At 43.5% G+C, this 21,317-nt stretch overlaps 1 protein-coding gene across 1 annotated transcript in view; it reads right to left on the bottom strand.

Annotated features, from left to right (window-relative positions):
- Positions 1 to 704: 704 nt before the first annotated feature.
- Positions 705 to 21,317, bottom strand: part of LOC137421520 (ras-specific guanine nucleotide-releasing factor 2) — a 139,154-nt gene continuing 118,541 nt past the window's right edge. The window contains exons 20-27 of the mRNA XM_078771347.1: positions 19,246 to 19,306; positions 18,751 to 18,854; positions 13,195 to 13,279; positions 9,294 to 9,491; positions 9,071 to 9,150; positions 5,921 to 6,038; positions 4,419 to 4,487; positions 705 to 1,015 (exon numbers count right to left, since the gene is read on the bottom strand). Coding sequence (XP_078627473.1) covers positions 923 to 1,015; positions 4,419 to 4,487; positions 5,921 to 6,038; positions 9,071 to 9,150; positions 9,294 to 9,491; positions 13,195 to 13,279; positions 18,751 to 18,854; positions 19,246 to 19,306 — 808 coding nt within the window. The 3' untranslated portion in view covers positions 705 to 922. The remainder of the gene's footprint in view (positions 1,016 to 4,418; positions 4,488 to 5,920; positions 6,039 to 9,070; positions 9,151 to 9,293; positions 9,492 to 13,194; positions 13,280 to 18,750; positions 18,855 to 19,245; positions 19,307 to 21,317) is intronic.

Raw genomic sequence — 21,317 nt, 5'->3', positions numbered from 1 at the left:
CAGATGTTTATCCTCGTTTCCTACACACAATTCCCAAATTCACACAACCCGAACACCTCCACTTTCCCCAAAATCTCAGTGTCCATACTGCCTGAAGAAGTGAATCGGGCACCTTTCCGTTTTGCATTTCATCAGAACATATTAGAGTCACTACGATGAAACTCAGAAAAAAAATATCATGCAGGTCTCGCAGTGAAGCAAACACAAGAGCGTTTTGCTTTTTATTACTCGTACTACTTGGAAATAAATGATACTTGTTTATATGGATCAGGCCCATTGGCAATGATAGTTAAAGACTTTCCACGTGTTGCTATTGACCCTCCACTCCCAAATTCTTGCCACTTGTGGGTTCGGCGGCTTGGCATGACAACGGCATGTACTTAGCACATTGGGCACAATGCAGCTACACCAAAGTCAAACCAACTGTCTGTGAACCAGTCCAGGAAGTCCTTCGCTTCATATCAAACTGTGGGCATGTCACATAGCCGACCAAAATATAGACCGTCATATACATGTCATGTCATATAGACCGAATGGGACATTAAGGCAAAAATCCTGAGCTGGCTAGGCTGTCATTCACATATTTTTTTGTTAGTTAAAAATAAACTTCTCGAAAAAAGAAGTTCTCATCAAAACAACTCTACTGTTGTCTTCATTATGGATACCCAAGTCTGCGGCATTCCCCCCCCCCCCCCCATCTTAAATCATCAATTGCTCTGCCACTGATGAGTTGCTTCGGCGCACTGGCTGCTGTGGAAGTAAAGCATTTGCTACTGGCCCTGCAATGGAAACGGGTGGGGCGTGGTGGCGGAACCTCAACACCGTAAGTTTACACCAAACGGTTCAACCACGGGGGAAAACAGGCGGCAGGCTACCACCTCCGACCTGGAGGGCTTTTGTACTGAGCTCCGTCTGTCCCACATCAGGTAGGAAGGCGTGGTTCGTGCAGCAGAGACAGGGCGTAGAGGCATTCGTCATCCATATGTACCGACTGGTCCAGGAGGTAACTGCAAATCTGAAAATGGAGTGAACGAGGTTAAAAAACAAACAAACATTTAATGCATCTGGTATTTGGGAGAGTTGAACAATGTTTGAGATGCTTGATTGGAGCGTATGAGAAGGTGTGGCTTCAGAGGGGTGAAGGGCAGAGGGAGTAGAAAAAGGTGAGTGCAGGAGCATTGAGACAGTAGGTGACTGGACAAAAATCGTACAAGCGGTTTTTGAAGATATTAGCATTTCACAGCAGACAATTATATACCAAATATGTTTGATGAACTCGCTTTGAAGTCATATCACTGGTCCCAAGAATACATTCACACTAACTTTAGCAGCAGAAAACAAGTTGCAAGCTGTAGAACTACGGCAGTCCGATGACTCTGGAAAACCCTTTCCTTTTTGAAGACAACCCCCGCATGGTCGTACACCAACATATCTGACTGATGATGGTCAGCCACTGGAAAATTTTCACTCTCTTGAACTTCTAGCCCTCAACATCAGTCATGACCTCCAACATGCCATCTATCTATATAGCAAAGCCACCACAGACTGGGCATCCCCCATCATTTGAAGTCTTTCCTTGAAATAAATCCGAACTATTCAGTCTATATGGGCTTTTTCTATATTTCAATGGAGAACTGCTCTTCTCTAAGGGCTGGGGCCCCAGCATCACATCTTTCTCTGATGGGTTCTGCAGAGCCAAAAGCTCTTAACATTATTGGAATCTCTGACAATATGACAGAAGAACAATATCTGTAGCTCTCACGTCATAGGTAGGCTGGTGATCTCTTTATTTTTAACTGCTTCACCTCTAGTTTTTGCTTACTCTGCTCTCTGTCTTCTGACCCTCCTTATATACTCCAGGATGCGCACGTTTTTGCAGTAACCCCCTCCTTGTTAAACTTCCAAAATCCAGGCTGTCTGCACTCCTCAATTATCTTGTTTCTCACTTCTCCCATATGTGGAATCACCTTGCAGAGGCCCTCATCCCTCCAGTGTTTGAAAAGCTGGCAGTGCACCACCATCTCATGTCATCCCCCATCCTAACCCATGATCTTACTTATCCCAATCAACCTCCTCCAACCCAACACTCTCACTTGCAGGTTGCTGTGTTTACCTCCCCGCCTCTCTCTTTTTGCTGTTCATTCATTCCCTTGGTTATTGTGTCCAAGAGTTGCCAAACTGTCACTTAATTACCTCCGTCACCTCGCTCTTCCATGAGCCTAAATTTTGGAGTGAGAAAAATATCTAAACCAATTATCGATAATTATCAGAGACATGGTATGGAAACAGCTATTGGATTTGTTGTGGTTACAAACTCCATTAATTTGCTGATAAAATTTACATGTACTTTGTATATATTGTTACGGTTTTTAGAACCTTCACTTTGTAAAATAATAATTCTTGTAAATATCCCCCTTTGTAAAGGTCGCACCCTTGTTAGGTCATATTGCAACACGTAGGACACCATAGATTCTTCTTTAGTTATTTCATTAGTATGTGTTTCAGGTAAGGATCTGTTTCCAATAGTTTGACTCTGCATTGTATTAGTCAAATAAGATAGGCCCCTTCAATTATTCCCAATCATCTCTCTCTCTCCAAAGTGGCAGTAGCCGTATTGCAGCGTTCGCTGCCTTTTTTGGTTTGTTTGCTGGCCCCAAGCCACCATTACGCATGTGGTCAGAGTGGGAGAAAAAGGGAGGAGCGGCCAGGAACCTAGTTGTGGCCCCATTGACGCGTCACGAGGGGAGGTATGAATGAACCCTCGCGGCCAATCCGGGCCGAGGCGTGTTCACCGGTAGGCGGAGCAAAGCGGACGCGGCTTGATACGCGAGGCTTCCAATAAAAGCGGGAGCGCAAAGCCTTTTCACGGAGACACCAGGAGAGAGACCAAGAGAGAGACCAAGGGAGATGAACGAGATCGGCAGAGGCGAGAGAACAGCGCAGAGGCGGCGAACTTAAGAACATTGCGCAGAGGATCGTTTGGGACGATCGTTGTCAATACGAACTGCCGTGGTTTTGAGAGCGTTCGGTACGCTATACGTGCATGCATTCCAGCCCCTCGCGTTTGTAAAGTCCGGTCGCGCGCCAACGACGTCAAGCTGCCAGCCATCCTTCACCCGCGGACACGGAGCCTGGATCATCCCCTCGCCTGGAACCATCCGCCTGGACCTTCCTCCCCTACCAGCTACCTTTCGTGTGAGTCTGTTTGTATTGTCAGGGGCGTGTTATATAAGAGTATATAAGGTTGCCCTATGTCCTTTTGTTTCCTCTTCTGTATATTTCCTTCTTTCGTTTCCTCTTGTAGATAGTAATAAATCATATTTGTTCTTCCTTTACCCTTCGTATTCTTTGCTTCCTCTCGTCCGATCGTCTTAGTCTTTTCCCCATTGAGTACCTGTGGCACGATTTGGCCAACCGTTATAGTCGGGTTTAGTCCTTTTGCTAACAGCCTGAGTCGTGGCTCGCTTCGCTCGGCGTGTCCATTACAGCCGCGGCTCGGGCGGGGCTCATTTCCTCGCTTACCAGAAGGCGCTGGTAATTAGGTAATAGGAACAATTGGCCTACCACCCTATTCAGCACTGACCGGAAGTGATGTCATAGCTCCAGGACCGGAGACGGCCAGCTTAATAGACAAGGGGATTAACCCCCCCCCCCTCGGTAAGGGGAGTGCCGTACTCCGAGATCCGCAACAATATTTTTAAACAACAATCCAAAGCAAATGGAGGGGTTTCTGCATAAATCACATGTCAATGGAAGACAGTACATTTATAGGAATTCAATGACGTTATGGGGCAATGGACAAATAAACACACTATATAGGATATGGATCTGGGATCACAACCCCTAAAGTTGAGAATGGCAACAGTTTATCTGGGATGTGCTCATCCTCTATTAAACAGAATACAGGAAGAGGACATCCCAGCTAAAGGCCTAATTATGAATCATCTGGTGTTGGAGGATGAGATGAAGGATTTTGGGGATTTCAAGAGAGAAAAATCCTTCAATATCCAGAGGTCAGCCTAATGAAGAAAGATGAGGCCCAATTGGTATTTCTGGAGTGTGTGCTCCAATTGGTACACATTTGAGTGCCAAGGAGGCTCAACAAAAACAGTGTAATAAACGGTAGTTATCACCAGGTGGTTAGGCAATCCAAAATGGACAGAAAGGAAGGATAAATAGTCATTTGGACATCACATGATTCAGGAGGTGATGCAAAGTTTGAACTCCATATAATGCGACTTGCGTACACATACAGCACAGGGACATTCGGAGATAGCAATACAGTCTATCTACCTGGATAACAGGAACAGGTATCGGATAACAGGTAAGGATATCAATGTAGGTTATATATTATGAACAACAATGTGAGGGTTGGTGAGGTTGTTGTTGTTGTTGTTCAATATAGTCAATGGGATCACCTCAGGCTGTAGTTTTATGTTGAAGTTGTATTGCTGGAACTGACGGATCTCTCTGATTATGTGAGCAATCTGTGCAGAAAGGCAAACAGGGCAATGGCTTACTTCCAAAATTATCGAGATACCCGAGCCAAGCAATACTAAGCAGGAAGAAGCACATATGCAATTTACCCATACTCCTCTATCTCCAATTCATCTAGGTACTTACCTAATTACAATTTAAACCTATCTACTGTTTCTGCTGACACTACCTTTCTAAAGGAGACCATTTCATGCCTTAACTATTCTCTGACGGAAAGACGCCTTCCTTAATACTCTCCTAATCCTCACCTTCTTTACTCTGAAGCTATGGCCCCTGATCCTATCACTGTCTATTCTACTGAAAACCCATCTGCACTTATATTTTCCACACCCTTCATTTTCTGAAACGTCTCCAACATATTCCCTCATAATCACCTTCTTTCTCCTTCAGCCGCTCCTCATAGCTTAGTCTAGCTAGGCCCGGAATCAATCCAGTAACCCTACGCTGAACCCTCTATATGGCAGTTACGTCCTTTCTAAGTTGTGGTGACCAAAACTGCACGCAATATTCTAGATAGGGCCTCAATAAATTCACATACAATGTTAAAAGCACATATTTTGATTTCTAATTTATCTCCCAACGAATACAACCAACCTAAAACCCTGTTTGCTATAGCTGCCTGGCATTGTCCTGTCTGCTTACCCCCATATCTATTGCCACCCCCAGATCCTTCTCCTGTGTCATATGCTTCAAGACCCTTGTATCATGTAATCCCTATTTTAATTGTTCCGAAGTAAAGTAACTTGCGTCCTCTTCACAGAGGAACAAACTTTCTTGAAATGCCCCATGGAGGGAAATGAAACCTAGTTCTACAACTATGAGCCAGAAATGAGGTCTCCATCATATTGGAAATGGCTGACTTCTCGATTTCCAAAACCGTCATGGCAACAAGGTGCCTCATTCATTTTCTCACTCGCCTTTGAACTGCCTATCCTGGGTTTGAATCCCGACCCAGCTATAAAATGTCATCATGGTGTTCTACAGGTATGTTGTGTGTGCCGTCCCTTGGATATTTAGTGTGATTATCTGAGACTTGTAGTGCACAAAAAGCATCAAACTCTTCCAAAGCATAACATTCTCCTCCAAGATTACGCTGCATCGCTCCACGACAATTCATGAAGATGGCCATCCCATCAACTCGGACTCAAATTTGAATATCGAAATACGTACTAATTTTTTTTTTGAACCCGATAGCTTTGGGCCCATGCCCTGATCAAATTCCAAATTCCCATGAATCATGGTGGTGCTACATCAGAGGGAAAGAAGAGCTTTAGTAATTATCAGACAACCATTGGATCAATTTATCAATGAAATCCCCGTCAAATATGTGTTTACAAAATACCACTTCACTGCCAAGTTGTCTCAATGCCATTGATGGAAGCAGGTTGGAGGAAAAGGAACACCCATGAACCAAGAACCTCACCATTCGCATTTTCGAGAAGTTTACGAGGCCCTCAGGAGTAAAGTTTGATGTTCCTTCTTCAATCATTGCGAGGTCCGTCAGGTACATTCCCAGGTACGGCACGCACAGGGCGTCACAGCTAGTGAGGAACACAAACCAAGCAAGTTTACTCCACATGTTCCTCGTGAAACGCCACATCCTCAAAAATCATCAGACTGGATGTTTTTGTTTAAACGGCGTTTATATTTTAATCTCACATGTACTGCACATACAATCATAGAATTCCGAAAATCTACTATGAATGGATGAGGGATGAGGTGTGTGTGTGTGTGTGTGTGTGTGTGTGTGTGTGTGTGTGTGTGTGTGTGTGTGTGTGTGTGTGTGTGTGTGTGTGTGTGTGTGTGTGTGTGTGTGTGTGTATGTCAGTCATACTTTTCGTGTCAATTACGCATGTCTATTAATTAATTACATACTATTGAAATGTACCTTTTAACTCTTTAGACTTCTGTTCTGAGACCCCTTTGACCTTTGAAGACCCTCTAAGACCCCTTAGATCATTAAGACTACTAAAGACCTAGAGGATCCAAAAGTCCGAGGACCCAGAACACCCAAAAGTCCCAGATGACCCAAAAGACCAAGAAGACCCAAAAGCCACTGATGACCGAAAACACCAAGAAGACCCAGAGAACCCAAAAGACCCCCCTCCCCTCACCCCCCTCTGAGTCTGGCAGGCAGGTATCCTAAAGACTCAGAGGATCTAAAAGTCCCCGAGGACCCAGAAGAAAATTTGGTCCAATGGACTAACGGACCCCACAGTATATCTAAATTAATAAAATCCAGCAGAATCCCACTCTAAGGAACTGTCAAAACAACAGATTTTGTTTTTAACCAATGGAAAACACAGTAGAGACACTTTATAAGGAACACTCATGATAACAGATTGTATCAAACCAGTAACACTTTAGGTGGGCAAACCTGTCAATGAGTAATTTCTAACTTGGATTATAATGACTAGTTTAATGAGAATTCTTTTTTTCTACCAAAATCAGTTGAATCATTGCAGAGAAATTAAGTAACACTCTTTTGGGAACAGTCTATTCATATTATGAGGAGTGGCAGATGGCTTAGACTTTGACTGAAGGTGGCAGGACCTCGTCTTTGAGTTGTTTAGCCTGGGTTCGAATCTTGACCCAGCTACACACTGTCATTCTGGCGTTTGGCAGGCAGAGCGAGGCATCAATCCAGAGCTGATGACCCGTCTGCCAGCACAGGTTATTGGTGAATATTCCATGGTGTGTTTCGCGAAGAGTAGGCGAGTTATTGCTGGCACCCTGAACAAATTACGAATTCTTACCACCTTCAGTCGAACGTCCGTCCTGGTCATCCGGTTCCTGAAAGACTTTGCCAAAAAGTGTTACCTGGCCAACCTCACAAGGTGGGAATAATTGGGTAATTGAAGAAGTAGCACCAGCAGCAGCAGCAGTTAATTGACATTCAGACCCAGCAGTTCAACCCATACAGGGTTAAATGTCGAATTTTGAGAAAGGAGATCGTCAATTTATTTTGCCGTTTTCCATCAACCTGATGGATCTGTTTACGTGAGTCTACCTGATGGATCTAGGAATCTCGGGTTATGAGACTCTACCTGATGGATCTTGGTTTACGAGACTCTACCTACCTGATGGATCTCGGTTTACGAGACTCTACCTGATGAATCTGGGCATCTCGGTTTCCGAGACTCTACCTGATGAATCTGGGCATCTCGGTTTACAATACTCTACCTGATGGATCTCAGAATCTCAGTTTAGGAGACTCTACCTGATGGATCTTGGGATCTCAGTTTACAAGACTCTACCTGATGGATCTCGGGATTTTGGTTTATGAGACTCTACCTGATGGATCTTGGGATCTCAGTTTATGAAACTCTACCTGATGGATCTCGGGATCTCAGTTTACGAGACTCTTCCTGATGGATCTTGGGATCCCAGTTTATGAAACTCTACCTGATGGATCTCGGGATCTCAGTTTACGAGACTCTTCCTGATGGATCTTGGGATCCCAGTTTATGAAACTCTTCCTGATGGATCTTGGGATCCCAGTTTATGAAACTCTACCTGATGGATCTCGGGATCTCAGTTTACGAGACTCCACCTGATGGATCTCGGGATCTCGGTTTATGAGACTCTACCTGATGGATCTTGGGATCTCAGTTTACGAGACTCTACCTGATGGATCTCGGGATCTCAGTTTACGAGATTCTACCTGATGGATCTCGGGATCTCAGTTTACGAGACTCTACCTGATGGATCTCGGGATCTTGGTTTATGAGACTCTACCTGATGGATCTTGGGATCCCAGTTTATGAAACTCTACCTGATGGATCTCGGGATCTCAGTTTACAAGACTCTTCCTGATGGATCTTGGGATCCCAGTTTATGAAACTCTTCCTGATGGATCTTAGGATCCCAGTTCATGAAACTCTACCTGATGGATCTCGGGATCTCAGTTTACGAGACGCTACCTGATGGATCTCGGGATCTTGGTTTATGAGACTCTACCTGATGGATCTTGGGATATCAGTTTACGAGACTCTACCTGATGGATCTCGGGATCTCAGTTTACGAGCTTCTACCTGATGGATCTCGGGATCTCAGTTTACGAGACTCTACCTGATGGATCTCAGGATCTCGATTTACGAGACTCTACCTGATGGATCTCAGGATCTCGATTTACGAGACTCTACCTGATGGATCTCGGGATCTTGGTTTATGAGACTCTACCTGATGGATCTTGGGATCTCAGTTTATGAAATTCTACCTGATAGATCTCGGGATCTCAGTTTATGAAACTCTACCTGATGGATCTTGGGATCTTAGTTTACGAGACTCTACCTGATGTATCTCTGGATCTCAGTTCATGTACCTGATGAGATTTCGGTTTTCAAGACTCTAACGCACTATACTCTTCAAATAAATCCTGATGCTTATATTAGGAATATTCAATATTCCATGATTTTGATAATGATTGGAACATTTGAAGGTCACGTTAGAGATGTCCACTTTCATTTTTCAACACAGCCAGCCAAGCTGATGAACAATGACATGATAAAAGAACACAAGGTAAGCAACTCAGAAATCACTCTCAAATCAACACGGATTTAAAAAAACCAACCTTTTAAGAGCTTCTCGCAGGTTCTTAAACCTTCCTTCAGATGATACAATCTTCTGCAGTTTCTCAATCATGCCTTTCGTCTATAACAGGACATCACCACGCGGTTCCTTACTTTGTTTTGCATCGTTAAAAGAACCATGTGTCAGACAAAAAAAAACATTCGTTCCTCGGAAAATTTCTGAAATAACTTCCAAATGCCACAAAACGAGTGCACCCCCAATACCTGTTTGCTAACCCGAGCCCAGGTTTTCTTGAGGCGGAAAACGGCGCTGCGGTTTAGGGCAGAAGCAATTTCCAGTATGCCATTGTAGTTGTGCAGGCACCGGCAGATGTCTGCCACTGCCACCCACTTTTCGATGACGGCGGTGCGCTGTACCAGGTCAGGCTGCCGCACTATCTCCCACACAACGAGGTTGCTCACCTGGCCAGGAGAGAACCACAGTAATCATTTCAAAAGAGTCAAGCATATATCTGCGGACAAGTGACCACATCGTTGTAAATGCAACTCAATTGTTGACATGTAAAGTTTGGCATAGTGTGGTAGTTCCATCTCTGACTTATTTCCAGTTGCCACTGTAGTTCATCAGGGGGTGTACTGGCTCACTCTGGACATCCTCATAGGGGCCCTCAATGGTCTGAATGAGGGTCAGAGCCACTGATATTATGGGTCTTCTGGGTCAAGACTAAGGTCCAGTCTTTCAATGATATCCTGGATACTGCTTGCTTGTTTGTACCTATCTGTGGTAAGGATGTTGAGGTCATGGAGAGAATCACTTACCTTGGCAGTGATATTCATTTAACCGCATGTTGTGAGCTTGAAGTCAATATATGTCTAGGTCAGGCCTGGGGACTCATGGATTAACTGGACCATGGGGTGTGGCACTGTCAATATCTATGCTGGAGGACAAAAGCCCAAGTCTTTAAGTCCTAAGTGCTTCCAGGCTTACTTTACGGATGTGAAACCTGGACTCTGAACAAGGATCTGAGACAAAGGCATAACTCCTTCGGCACCAGGTCTCTTCAGAGACTCCTTGGCTGTCATTGGTCATACTTTGTCTAACGAGCATTTGCTGAGGAAGACCCAAATTAAATTTGTTACCTGTATGGTCCATGAGTGTCAGCTGCGGCCGTATGGACATGTGGCTCGTTTTCTTGTCGCTCATCTTGCTCACCAGATTCTCTCAGTGAGGGGCCCTTCTGAGTGGAAGAGCCCGATGGGCCGACCATGTGCCTTGTTGTAGTTGCAGCAGGTTGAACAATATATAAACATGAGGATGGGCCAGGCATCTTCTTGGGGGATGGTCAGACGAAGGCTCGTAGAGTTCCAGCAGAAAGTGGACATGGTGACGTGCTGCTGTGGCATATTCGCCCATACCTGACCTGATCATATTTCATGTATGGGTGTTTGTTGCTACCTACCATCTGAGTCATTGCCTCATAATGCTATTACCCTAAGTTCAAATCGTATATAGTCAAATCAGTAAAAACTATTTTTTTCTGATTCAACTTTATATCACTCTGTTGAACCCAAAACCTACCAAAGTGTTCTTTGACACTGTGGCTGTCTATTTTGCATCAATAAAATAGGCAAGTTGACCTTTGGGATTTATTAGGCAATTTTGGATGTAATATGCAATTAAAATAGGCAATTTTTGGGATTAATTTTATCGAAAGAATACTTTTTGTATTTGTTCCACAGGTGGGAAAAATGAGGAACAAATGAGTGGTGGTGAGCAGTGAGTCTGGGTTTGGGGAGTTTTACCAGAAGAGAGTTACCAGCAGACCATGTGATTGTGCACCCTCCAGAAACCGAGGGGAAAGGAGTTGGGGGAGACCAAGCATGTAACGGACAGAGGGTGCAAGCCTAGAAAGGAGGTGGGAGAAAACAGAGAGACCACCGAACTGTCTGTGATGTGAAAGAGAATGGCCTACAGACTCAGCTTCTATACAGGAGATGCCAATGATTTTGAAGGCATTGGCTTCCATCGCGACAAGCTGAGCAAAGTGTGAGGGCAGGAGCGCCAATGCAGAGGAGAGCAGCATTCAATCAAGCTGTGGGTGAGGTCTGTGTAGCTATATAAAACTTCATGTGTGCCAATGCGAGACTTTGCATGATGGAGGGTGCCCCGAAGAGTTCTTTTATCACTTGTCTAGTGTCATGAATTGAGGGCTTTTTGGGGCCAACTTAGATATGTGGTTTGCCCAAAAAAGATCATGGCTAATAGTGAGTCCCGAATGTTTGGGTGACTGAACTTCTTCAAGAGGATTGTTAAGGAAGTATATGGAACGGTTTGCAAGATCTTTCCGGAAAGACAGAGTGAGAGTGTGAGATTTGTCAGGATTAAGCAACAACTTCCAAGTGTAGGATCATCTCAAGGTTCTATCAAGGTCTGCAGAGAGGGAAGAGGCTGCTGCATGCCTGTCTGAATGATGAGAGATGCTGCAGCAAAGGATGGATTCATCAGCAAAGAGATTAGAGGATTTTTCCAGAGTTCAAAAGATTATTAATGAATATGAGGAACAAGACTGGGTCGAAGACACTGCTTTGGGGCACTCCAACCTTGACGTGGAGAGAAGAGAGGATCCCATTGAGAGCCACTTGTTGACTATGATAGTAGAGGAAGTCAGTTATGAAGCCAGGTGTCAAGATGGCCATGGGTGCCATAGGCAGAGAGTTTGGAGAGCAGAGTGGGGTGCCAGACTGCATTGAATGCTTGAGATATGTCCATGTCTGAGATTGAGGGCTTCCAACCATTGTTGTGAGAGCATAAATAGCATGTTCAGGCTAGAGTGACCTGGTCTGAATCTAAATTGACAGTCTGAGATCAGGCGATTGGAGAAAAGGAAGTACAGTATTTGATGTCAACTGCAATGATAGATTCCATAACCATGCTGATGATTAGAAGTAGGATAATATGACTGCAGTTAAAATGATCTGTTTTTGCACCATATTTATGCGATAGTGATGTTGGCTGACTTCCAAGCACTGAGAAGGTGACCTAGCGTAAAAATATGGTGAAGAGAGCAGAAAGAAGATGTGCAAGAGCAGCAGAGCAGGTTTGGAAGACATGTGCGCTGATGCCATCCATGATAGTTGCACAATCAGAATTGAGGGTTGCCAGAAATTTCTCCATCTTTTCGGATAAAAAAAGACTGTCGTGGAGCAGTTGGATGTGATTGGGTTGGGTGGATACAGGGAGCAAGAGATTGGGAACAAGATTTGAAAGCAAACACAGAATTCAGGCATTCGGCCTTCTTATGAGAGCCATTTCAAATGAAGGAAGTAATAATACTTGATAAGGTAATTAATGTGGGTGATGAGGTGTGCACTATAGAAACCTCTTTGTGGAGAACACTGATACCATATCGATTTGCCCAGAATGTCTTAATGTCCTTGGAATTAATGTCAAAGTACCTCCTTGTAATATGTGTACGAGTACAGCTCTTCCTTTTTGTTGTTATTCTTCTTCTTCTTTCATTTGCAGCACGTGGTTGTGGGTAGCATATAACTTGCTGGGTGGCGCAGCTGTGCCACGGATGCAGGGCCCTCTATAAGTTGGAGGAGGAATTTGCAATTTGTCAGGCTGCTGGCGATATCTTGCCTACTCTTTGCAAAGGACACAGTGGGATCTTTAACGTCCGCCAATCGATGCTATCAGATGGGATGCCCAGTTCAACTTCCACCCGAGGGACAGCACACACATTGATGCCTTACCCTATCTGCAAAACACTAGAATATAAGTCCCAATACCACATGAGGCATGAACCAGGGATTAAAATCCATAAATCACTACATATTTAATGCGACCCCCAATGTTGATTGCATATATAAAGTTTCATTTTAAAATGTTTTAAAATGTGCCCGTAATTGCATTTTTGGGGTATGTGAACTTTTGACCCCCACCCCAGAGGCCAGGGGGGCAGGGCCAAAATAATACCATCACATCTTGCCACGTGGTGATCTTAACTGCCAAACTTGGTGAATATCTGCACAACCGTTTAGGAGATAGTGTGACAGACGCACAGACAGACAGACGCGGAGACAGACAGACAGAGCTAAATACAATAGCCCCATGTTTTTTTGTGGGGTTTTTGTGGGGATAATTATTCCATTAACCTTTTACCTCATTGAAATGTTTTGTTGCCTTGAGAATGCAAGGAGTTTTATCATTCTTGTTTGGCTTCATCCAACTTTGTCCCAAAAACTCCCTGAAAAGAAATGACAATTGAGTGAGTACACCGTCACCATGCCACAACCCACTCCAACCGAGATCACTCTATTTTTGCTGCATCACCCTGTTTATCTCTCATTGGCTGCCCAAATCTAGGTACACCTATTTAGCTTTGGTCTACTTTGTCTTTCACAGCCTGGAAAGTGGCTTTGTAATTGGTTTACTACACAACTCTCGAAGTACATGCCCTCCTTAAACCATCTATATGATAAAAGGCGCCGGGTCTGTCTGTCGGTCATGCTACAACTTGAGAACGGATTGACGGATTTCAATGAAACCAACGACAGTCGATTCAGGGAACTCCCAGGAAGGTTAGTGATTTCAAAAAACATTTGAAAAAATATAACAAAGCGAAGGAAGGTATGTGTATTGACACACGTGGAGAAATTGCAAACGCCAACTTGTAAATTCTCTCTCTCACACTTTTCTCTTTCTCTTTCTCTTTCTCTTTCTCTTTCTCTTTCTCTTTCTCTTTCTCTTTCTCTCTCTCTCTCTCTCTCTCTCTCTCTCTGTTTTGGAATGTAGTTCATTTACATTGATTGTTTCTTCTTTTATTTGACTTTCTATGACTTTGGTTGTATTCTTTTGAAAACTGTTTTTTGGTTTATTCTTGTTTTTGTAGTTTTATAATAAAAAGACTTAAAGTCTCTCTCTCAGTCTCTCTCTCAGTCTCTCTCTCTCTCTCTCTCTCTCTCTCTCTCTCTCTTTCTCTTTCTCTTTCTCTCTCTCTCTCTCTCTCTCTCTCTCTCTCTCTCTCTCTCTCTCTCTCTCTCTCTCTCTCTCTCTCTCTCTCTGTGTTTGTTTTGGAATGTAGTTCATTTACATTGATTGTTTCTTCTTTTATTTGACTTTCTATGACTTTGGTTGTATTCTTTTGAAAACTGTTTTTTGGTTTATTCTTGTTTTTGTAGTTTTATAATAAAAAGACTTAAAGTCTCTCTCTCAGTCTCTCTATCTCTATCTCTATCTCTATCTCTATCTCTCTCTCTATTCCCATTAGTAATGCGAGTGTATAGCTAGGCTGATGTACAGTGTGTAAAGTGCCTAATTTTATTTTTCCCATTAACAACAACCGTTTGTTTTTTTTTTAAACAATTACGTAAAGATTGATATTACCGTCAGTGAAGTGACGGGTCTTATATGCTAGTTCAAACAAAAATAAACCTTGCACTCTTAGCAGCTCTATATTAATTACCAGCAAAAGTACCCGGCTTTTCCGGGTAACAATGAGTCGCTTCCTGACGGGAATATGAAATACGCAATCTGGGTTCTTCATCTGGAGTGAATTTTAAAAACAGATCGCAAGTACACTGGAGCAGTGACGTATCGAAGAAAATGATGCTGGGGCGAGATGTCAAATTCCTGCCCCTCAAAGTCTTTGAATGGTGTGTGTGTGTGTTGTGTGTGTTGTGTGTTGTGTGTGTTGTGTGTGTGTGTATGTGTATGTGTGTGTGTGTGTGTGTGTGTGTGTATGTGTGTGTGTGTGTCCTTGTGTGTGTGCAGTGTCCATGTCAGGGCTGTAACCTTTTACCATTTGAATTTTGTCATCAAATTTTCACCAAAGCTTTTTTATGAGAAGATGAAGAAGGCAAATTAATAATTTTGTCAAAAGGTCAAAGGTCAGCATCACGTAAAATCATCAATTTTCATGCGATTGACCTAAAATTTTAATAATCTGCATATTGGGTCAATTACTTTGTTCACCAATCAAAAGCTAGAAGCAGATTGGTTTTTTTAGATCTAAAGTTCAAAGGTGGAGGCTGCATAATATCATCAATTTTAATTTTGTGTTTTTTAAACCATTTTTGTTATTTTGAGCATACGGAAGAAGAATAAGATGTTTGAATACAAACGGATGCGGACGGGCTTTGCATTTTCAGATGCTTTTTGGTTTAGGAGTTGCAAACTGGTCCTTCCTCCCCTCCCCCCACTCCACCCCTTTTATTTCATTTCCGCACACGGTTAAAAACCACAATGTGATAAGCTCCACAAACTCTTAATCTGAACCGATCTTCAAAATTCCAACTTCAGAATTGACTCTAACAGTAACAGCAGTCCCAACTACTAAAAAAGTGTTCTTTGCTAAAAACGTTTCATTCAAAAAACGTGTCTCCGAGCAGTTCCCATGGAAGTAAGAATTAAGTTAAAAAACGGTTATTAAATTTAATTTAAAAAAACCCCCAGAATGAGAATAACAGCCTCACTTAAATAAATGTATATATACACTTAATTATAAAATCGCAAGATATGGTAAATTTTGTCAGATTTCACTCCAGATTTGGAGATTAATTAGTTTACAGCATCCAATCCTCACATCTGAATCCAGATTTTGTTGATATGCTTCAATTATGCAATGATAATCGATCGTATTTCCGAGGCAAGGCACGTTTGAGTAGGCCGGAACAAAATGGCGGCTTAAGAATCCAGCGAGGTGCAGTGGAATGACCAAGATGGCGGGCCACCATATTGGTACACCACCACATCAGGTTTTTTTATTATTATGAGCACTTCGTTAATCATCTTCAAAAAGGGTGTCATAACACACCCAAACACCCAGTTTTCATCCTTGCAATCTGTTGGAGGTCCAGGTGCATGCATGCAAAGTTGGGGGCCGCTAGGTTTCATGGTTTTGGAGTTATGGAGGAGACAGGGACGGACGGACACTGCCTTTTATTATTATGGATTTTTGTATACAAAGTCGAGGGTCATGGAAACCTAGAAAACCGAACCGAACATAGCGGAGAATGGGGAAACACACCAGCAACAGGGTGGCAGGACAAAAAAAAGAGGGAAACTTGGATGAAGAATGGGTGAAAGAAAGAACAAAAGTAATGTAAAGGAAGGAAAAAACAGGACACAAGAAGCTGGACAGGATACAAACTCAAACACAGCAAGAAGAGGGATGAAAAAACAAGGGAAAACCAGGCATGAAATATCAATGGAGCAAAAAAATGTAAATATGGATGAAGTGAGGAGAGAAAACACAGCAAACTGGAAAATAAGGTGAGGGTTTAAGAATGGTTCATGAGGAAAGAAAATAATTTGAGTATGTATGGCGTTAGATCTGAGGATGAGGTAAACAGCCATCTTGAAGCTATGTAGGGAGGTATGAGATTGAACAGTCTGAGGAAGTTGGTTTTACAGGGGAGTGGGGGAGGGGGGAGGAGGGATGTGGTGAGCAGTGTGCCGAGAGTTTGGGAGTTTCACTAGAAAATGGGTTAATGGTGGAATGCATAAGCTCTGGAGAAACCTTGAGGGTGAGGGGAGGGGGAATAGAGCATGGAAAGGGCAGAGGATGCAAGTTGTTGCCTGGCTTTGGAGGCGAACTTGGATATCTGGTTTTCCCAAGGTAGGTCAAGGCTGATGGTGAGGTCCAAAAGTTTGAGGAATCAAACCTCTAAAAGGGTTTTGCCAAGGAAGTAGATGGGAGGGTTTGCCAAATGTTCCTTTCGGAGAGGGAGTGGGAGTGAGTTTTGCCAGGGTTGAAAGATGTTTTGTATGTGTTGGACTAGCTCCTGATTCTATGAAGGTCTGCAGAGAGTGAAGAGGCATGCTGCTATCCTATTGGAAGGATATGGCATAGGGTGTAATCATTCTTGAAAAGATAGAGGGTTTCCAAAGAATGAGATGAAAGATTGTTGATGAAGATGAGGAACAACACTGGGCCCAAGACACTGCCTTCGGGCACTCCGGCCTTAACAAGGAGATGAAATGAGAGGATTATATTAAGAGCCATATGCTGACTATGAGTGTAAAGGAAGTCAGCAAGCCAAGAGATTAGCAAACCTTGGACACCATAGACAGTGTGTGTTTGGAGAGCAAGGTGGGATGTCAGATGTTGGCAAATGAGACAGCCTTGATCTCTTGTCTGAGATTAAGGGCATCTATCCATTGTTCGGAAAGCAGCAGCAACATTTTCAGGTTAGAGTGACTGGGGTACGGAATCAAACTATTCATTTGAGATCAGGACTTTGGGGGGAGAGGGGGGGGGGGGAAATGAAGGGATTTGAGTTCACTTGCAATGATGGATTCTATGACTTCGCTTATAATTGGAAGTTAGCAAATATACCTGTGGTGAAGAAACGTTTTTGCACCCTTTTGGGTAATGCAGTGATGTTTGGTGACATTCTAGCAATTGGAAGGGGATCTAGAGCAAATGGTAGGTTGAACATAGCAGAAAGAGAATAGGCAAAAGTGGCTGAGTTGATGCTGATGCTGTCTGGGCCCACCTCAGAATTGGAGTCAAGGGTGGCCGGAAACTTCTCCACCTTCTAAGGTAAGAAAACAGTGTCCATGATCAGTGGATTTGACTAATCAGGATGGAGACATGTGAGGTGTTCAGTATGCAACATTCGGAAGCAAACACAGAATGGAGACATTCGGTCTTACGATCCTGGGGTTTGGAGGGGTCAGAGCAGTACGCTGATAGGGAGAATTGGAGTTCTTAATGTACACTACAACTTTGCCTGGGATGGGGTTCAAGCCTGCCAAAACAGAGGGGGCATAAAAGTAGGGCCAGGGAAGGAGGTGAAGTTAGAAAAGTGAGAGCACATGAAGGAATGTGGAGAGGGCGCTCTAGGGGAGAAATGGTAGGAGGATGTGGTGTGGGGAGGACATGGAATGGGTGGGGAAGGACATTGTACAGGGGGTTGGTTGTGGGGACTTGGAGTGGTGTGGTGTAGGTGGGGCACAGACATGGATAATATAACGTTGAGGTGGGTACTGACTTGAGGAGATTATAACCACTGTGATCTCGCACTCACTGCAAAACGGGTTTTCAGGATCACATGGTCAGCAAGACCACAACTGACCATCAGGATTGTAGATTGGGATGGAGGGAAGTGCGATTAAAGGCACAAAAGAAAGAAAGCGCTACATGAATGCAATGGTAAATGTGGTTCGGTTTTGTGAGTGATCCAGGAATGAAACAGAATAAAACGAAAACAGAGGAAGCAGTATCGTAACGTCTTTCATGTTCTACAGTTCTTCACAACATTAAAGTTGATCAGCGGCACCAAGACTACGTTTTTCCTTCCAAAAACCTTGGATTTATGTACTTATACATACTGGTTTACGCTTCGTACTTGGGTGTAGGCCTTATGTCCCTGTACAAACTTGTTTTAAGCCTCGTTTAGCCTCGTATAAAAAAAGCCATGGATGCCACTAGCACTGGATGACCTCAGCAAACATTTTTTTTGAGATAGAGTTGAATTGAGAATTTATAACCTTATCTCAATGCTTTGAGAATTTTAACTCGTGTTGTTGTTATATCATTGGCTAATATTTCCTGTTAGTTTAAACTGGAAGAGAGAGAAATTAGGTAAGAGCTTCTATTTTTCTCCATTTCTTCAAGCGCCGCATCCTTGTACAATAAGGAATGCGATACTTCAGAATATCACTATGTACAAGAACCCCACCGGCGGTCCAGACAGGCAGCGCAAGACGTACTCGTAAGGTATGCTGCCAAACACGAGACAATCCAGCAGGGTGAGTTGTTCAGCCAGTTCTAGAGAAGGTAGGGACTCCAAGGCCGCTGGACTGGTCTTAGAGCACTGGAGCAAAAACAACAGGAAGGAGATAGAGTTGGCCCAATGTAAAGCAACAAGGCCTAGAATGCTTTACAATTGCTTATTATGATCCATGATAACCCATCATGGAATAGCATCGTCCACATGCATCACATGGCACAGTCTATCTTCTCGCTTGGTGTGGCCAACTATTTGTTTTCGTACTCATCATAGAGAAACATAACAGTGATGATGTAACCATTTTGTATGACGCATTTGATACAGATTTATATTTAGCACTTAATTTACACAGCAACATTAATGTGGGTCTTGTTCTTAAGTTCTCTGAAGCACATGTAGCACAAAACCCCTTGAAAAGCATTCATGAGCCTTGTGACTGTTTGTGAAGCCAAAGTGATGAGTACAATAGCCAAACCAGGGAGATCACTCTGTCCAACGTAAGATGCTCCTCGTGCTTTTCATCTTGAGCAAGAGCCCTGAAGGAGGAAATGAACAATTTACTAAAATATTTGATAACATCTCAATCCGAGCCACCAGCACAATGTTTCATCATCAGGATGCGAATATTTCCAGAATAAATTTACAACTTCTCACGTTATAAAATGCTGCTCTTCAGTCCATACAATTCTCACCTTGTAAGGAGATTGACATCAATGGAGAGATGAACTACTCACAACAACCTTTTAGATGGTTACCTTAGAGATATGTTCAGTCCAATAAGAGTCAAGGGTGATAGCTTAAGATAGGTTGATCTGCACTTCTCCAAGATGTTGCTCAGTAAATTGAGAGGACATTTTGCCGAACATTTTGCCGAGAGGACATTTTTTCTCTCCGAAAAGACGGACTGGACAACCCTCCCATCTACTTTCTGAATAATCCTCTCCAAGAAGTTCTCTCACTTAAGCTTTTGGGTCTCAATATCTGCCATGATCTTTCCTGGGAAAACCACATTTCCAAGCTGGCCTCCAAAGCCAGTCGCCGACTGGGCATCCTCCGCCGTGTGAAGTCCTTCCTTGGCACACCTGAGCTCCTCACCACATACAAGGCTTTCATCCGCAGCTCAATGGAGTACTGCTCTCCCCTCTGGGCTGGTGCTCCTGCCTCACACCCAGCTCGTCTTCACGCTTTTGAAACCAAAGCGTTCAGAATCATTGGAATCTCCCGCGATGACGCTATCTCCGAGGGCCTTTCACTTACTCACCGCAGGCAGGTTGGTGGTCTTTCCGTCTTCTACCGACTCCTCTCCGGCCTTGCTCCCCCAGCTCTCTCTGGGCTCTGTCCCCCAAATATTCCTACAGGTCGCACAAGATCTGCCTGCAACCCTCTTATGGTTAAACTGCCAAAATCAAGACTCTCTGCTCACCTTTACTCCTTCATTCCTCTTTTCTCCCGCCTCTGGAACAAACTCCCTCACTCTCTTCAATCCCACTCCTCCCTCCAGGTCTTTAAAACGGCTGTTCACCACCATCTCTTACCTTCCCCAATCCAAAACCTTGATCTTTTCTACCCCCGCTAATTTCACCCAAAATCCACTTTTTTGAGGTGCCGACTTCTTTCCTGGAAGTCCTTGGTGTCCTTGCGTTTTATACCTATCCTGCCTCCCCCCAAGCCCTCTCCCTCCCACACATCTCCCGATGTCCCTGCTCTCAAATGTTGTGTTTGTGTGCTTCCTCCCCTTCTCTCCCCATCTTGTCGACCGCTCCCCTTTTTATATACTTTGTTTGCTTGTTTGTTTGATTTGTTTGTTTGATAAATGTTAGCTCTTTCACGAGCCTCGACTCTGTATACAAAAAAACAAAAAAAAAACTTTTGGAGAGACAAAGTGAACGTGTGAGAGCTTTGGTGGTTCAAGGTCATGTTCCAAGTTGTTGAGCAGATTTTGATATTGATTTGTTAGCCAGAAGTGAAGAACCATTCTGAGAAATGGAATAATTTGCAAACTGGTAGAGCGAATCTCCCCATACGATGGAAAAGTGATTTTTATAGAAGTAGAACAAGAAATCTGCTTTAATGGATGCCAGTTTACAAGAATATTGTGGAAGATAAAATTTCTTTAAAGGATAGTGGATCAATCATTGCAATCCAAAAGGACATCTGACAGCCGAGTATAAAAAGGGCCTTGAAATGCCACTGGTGAAGACCCCAGCAAGCAGGGCCCTGTGCCACACACCATCATATTATTGAAGAATTCAGTGGAAAAAAATATGCGAAGTACAGAGAAAGTGAATCAGCCAGTTCTGATTTGTAAGCTTTGAGCACCTGAACACTGACACCAGACCCCAGTGGCGGAGGACAAAAATGTCAGCCAGAAAATTCTCCCTTCACGTGTTGGTGGAATCAGACGGATAACGCAATCTCAAGTTGTCTGGTAGTTACCCGGTTAGTTATCATGGGAATATTCACATGTTGATCAGTGTCATCCTTTTCGAGTTCCTATGTAATTCTGTCAGATAATGTCAGGTTGCATTTGATCGCAGTGAATTTGGA

The sequence above is a fragment of the Myxine glutinosa genome, chromosome 2, assembly GCF_964187855.1.
Source record: "Myxine glutinosa chromosome 2, kmMyxGlut1.1, whole genome shotgun sequence".
Lineage (NCBI taxonomy): Eukaryota > Metazoa > Chordata > Myxini > Myxiniformes > Myxinidae > Myxine > Myxine glutinosa.
The sequence above is the reverse complement of the archived record's forward strand: the minus strand, read 5'-3'. Positions and strand labels throughout refer to the sequence as shown.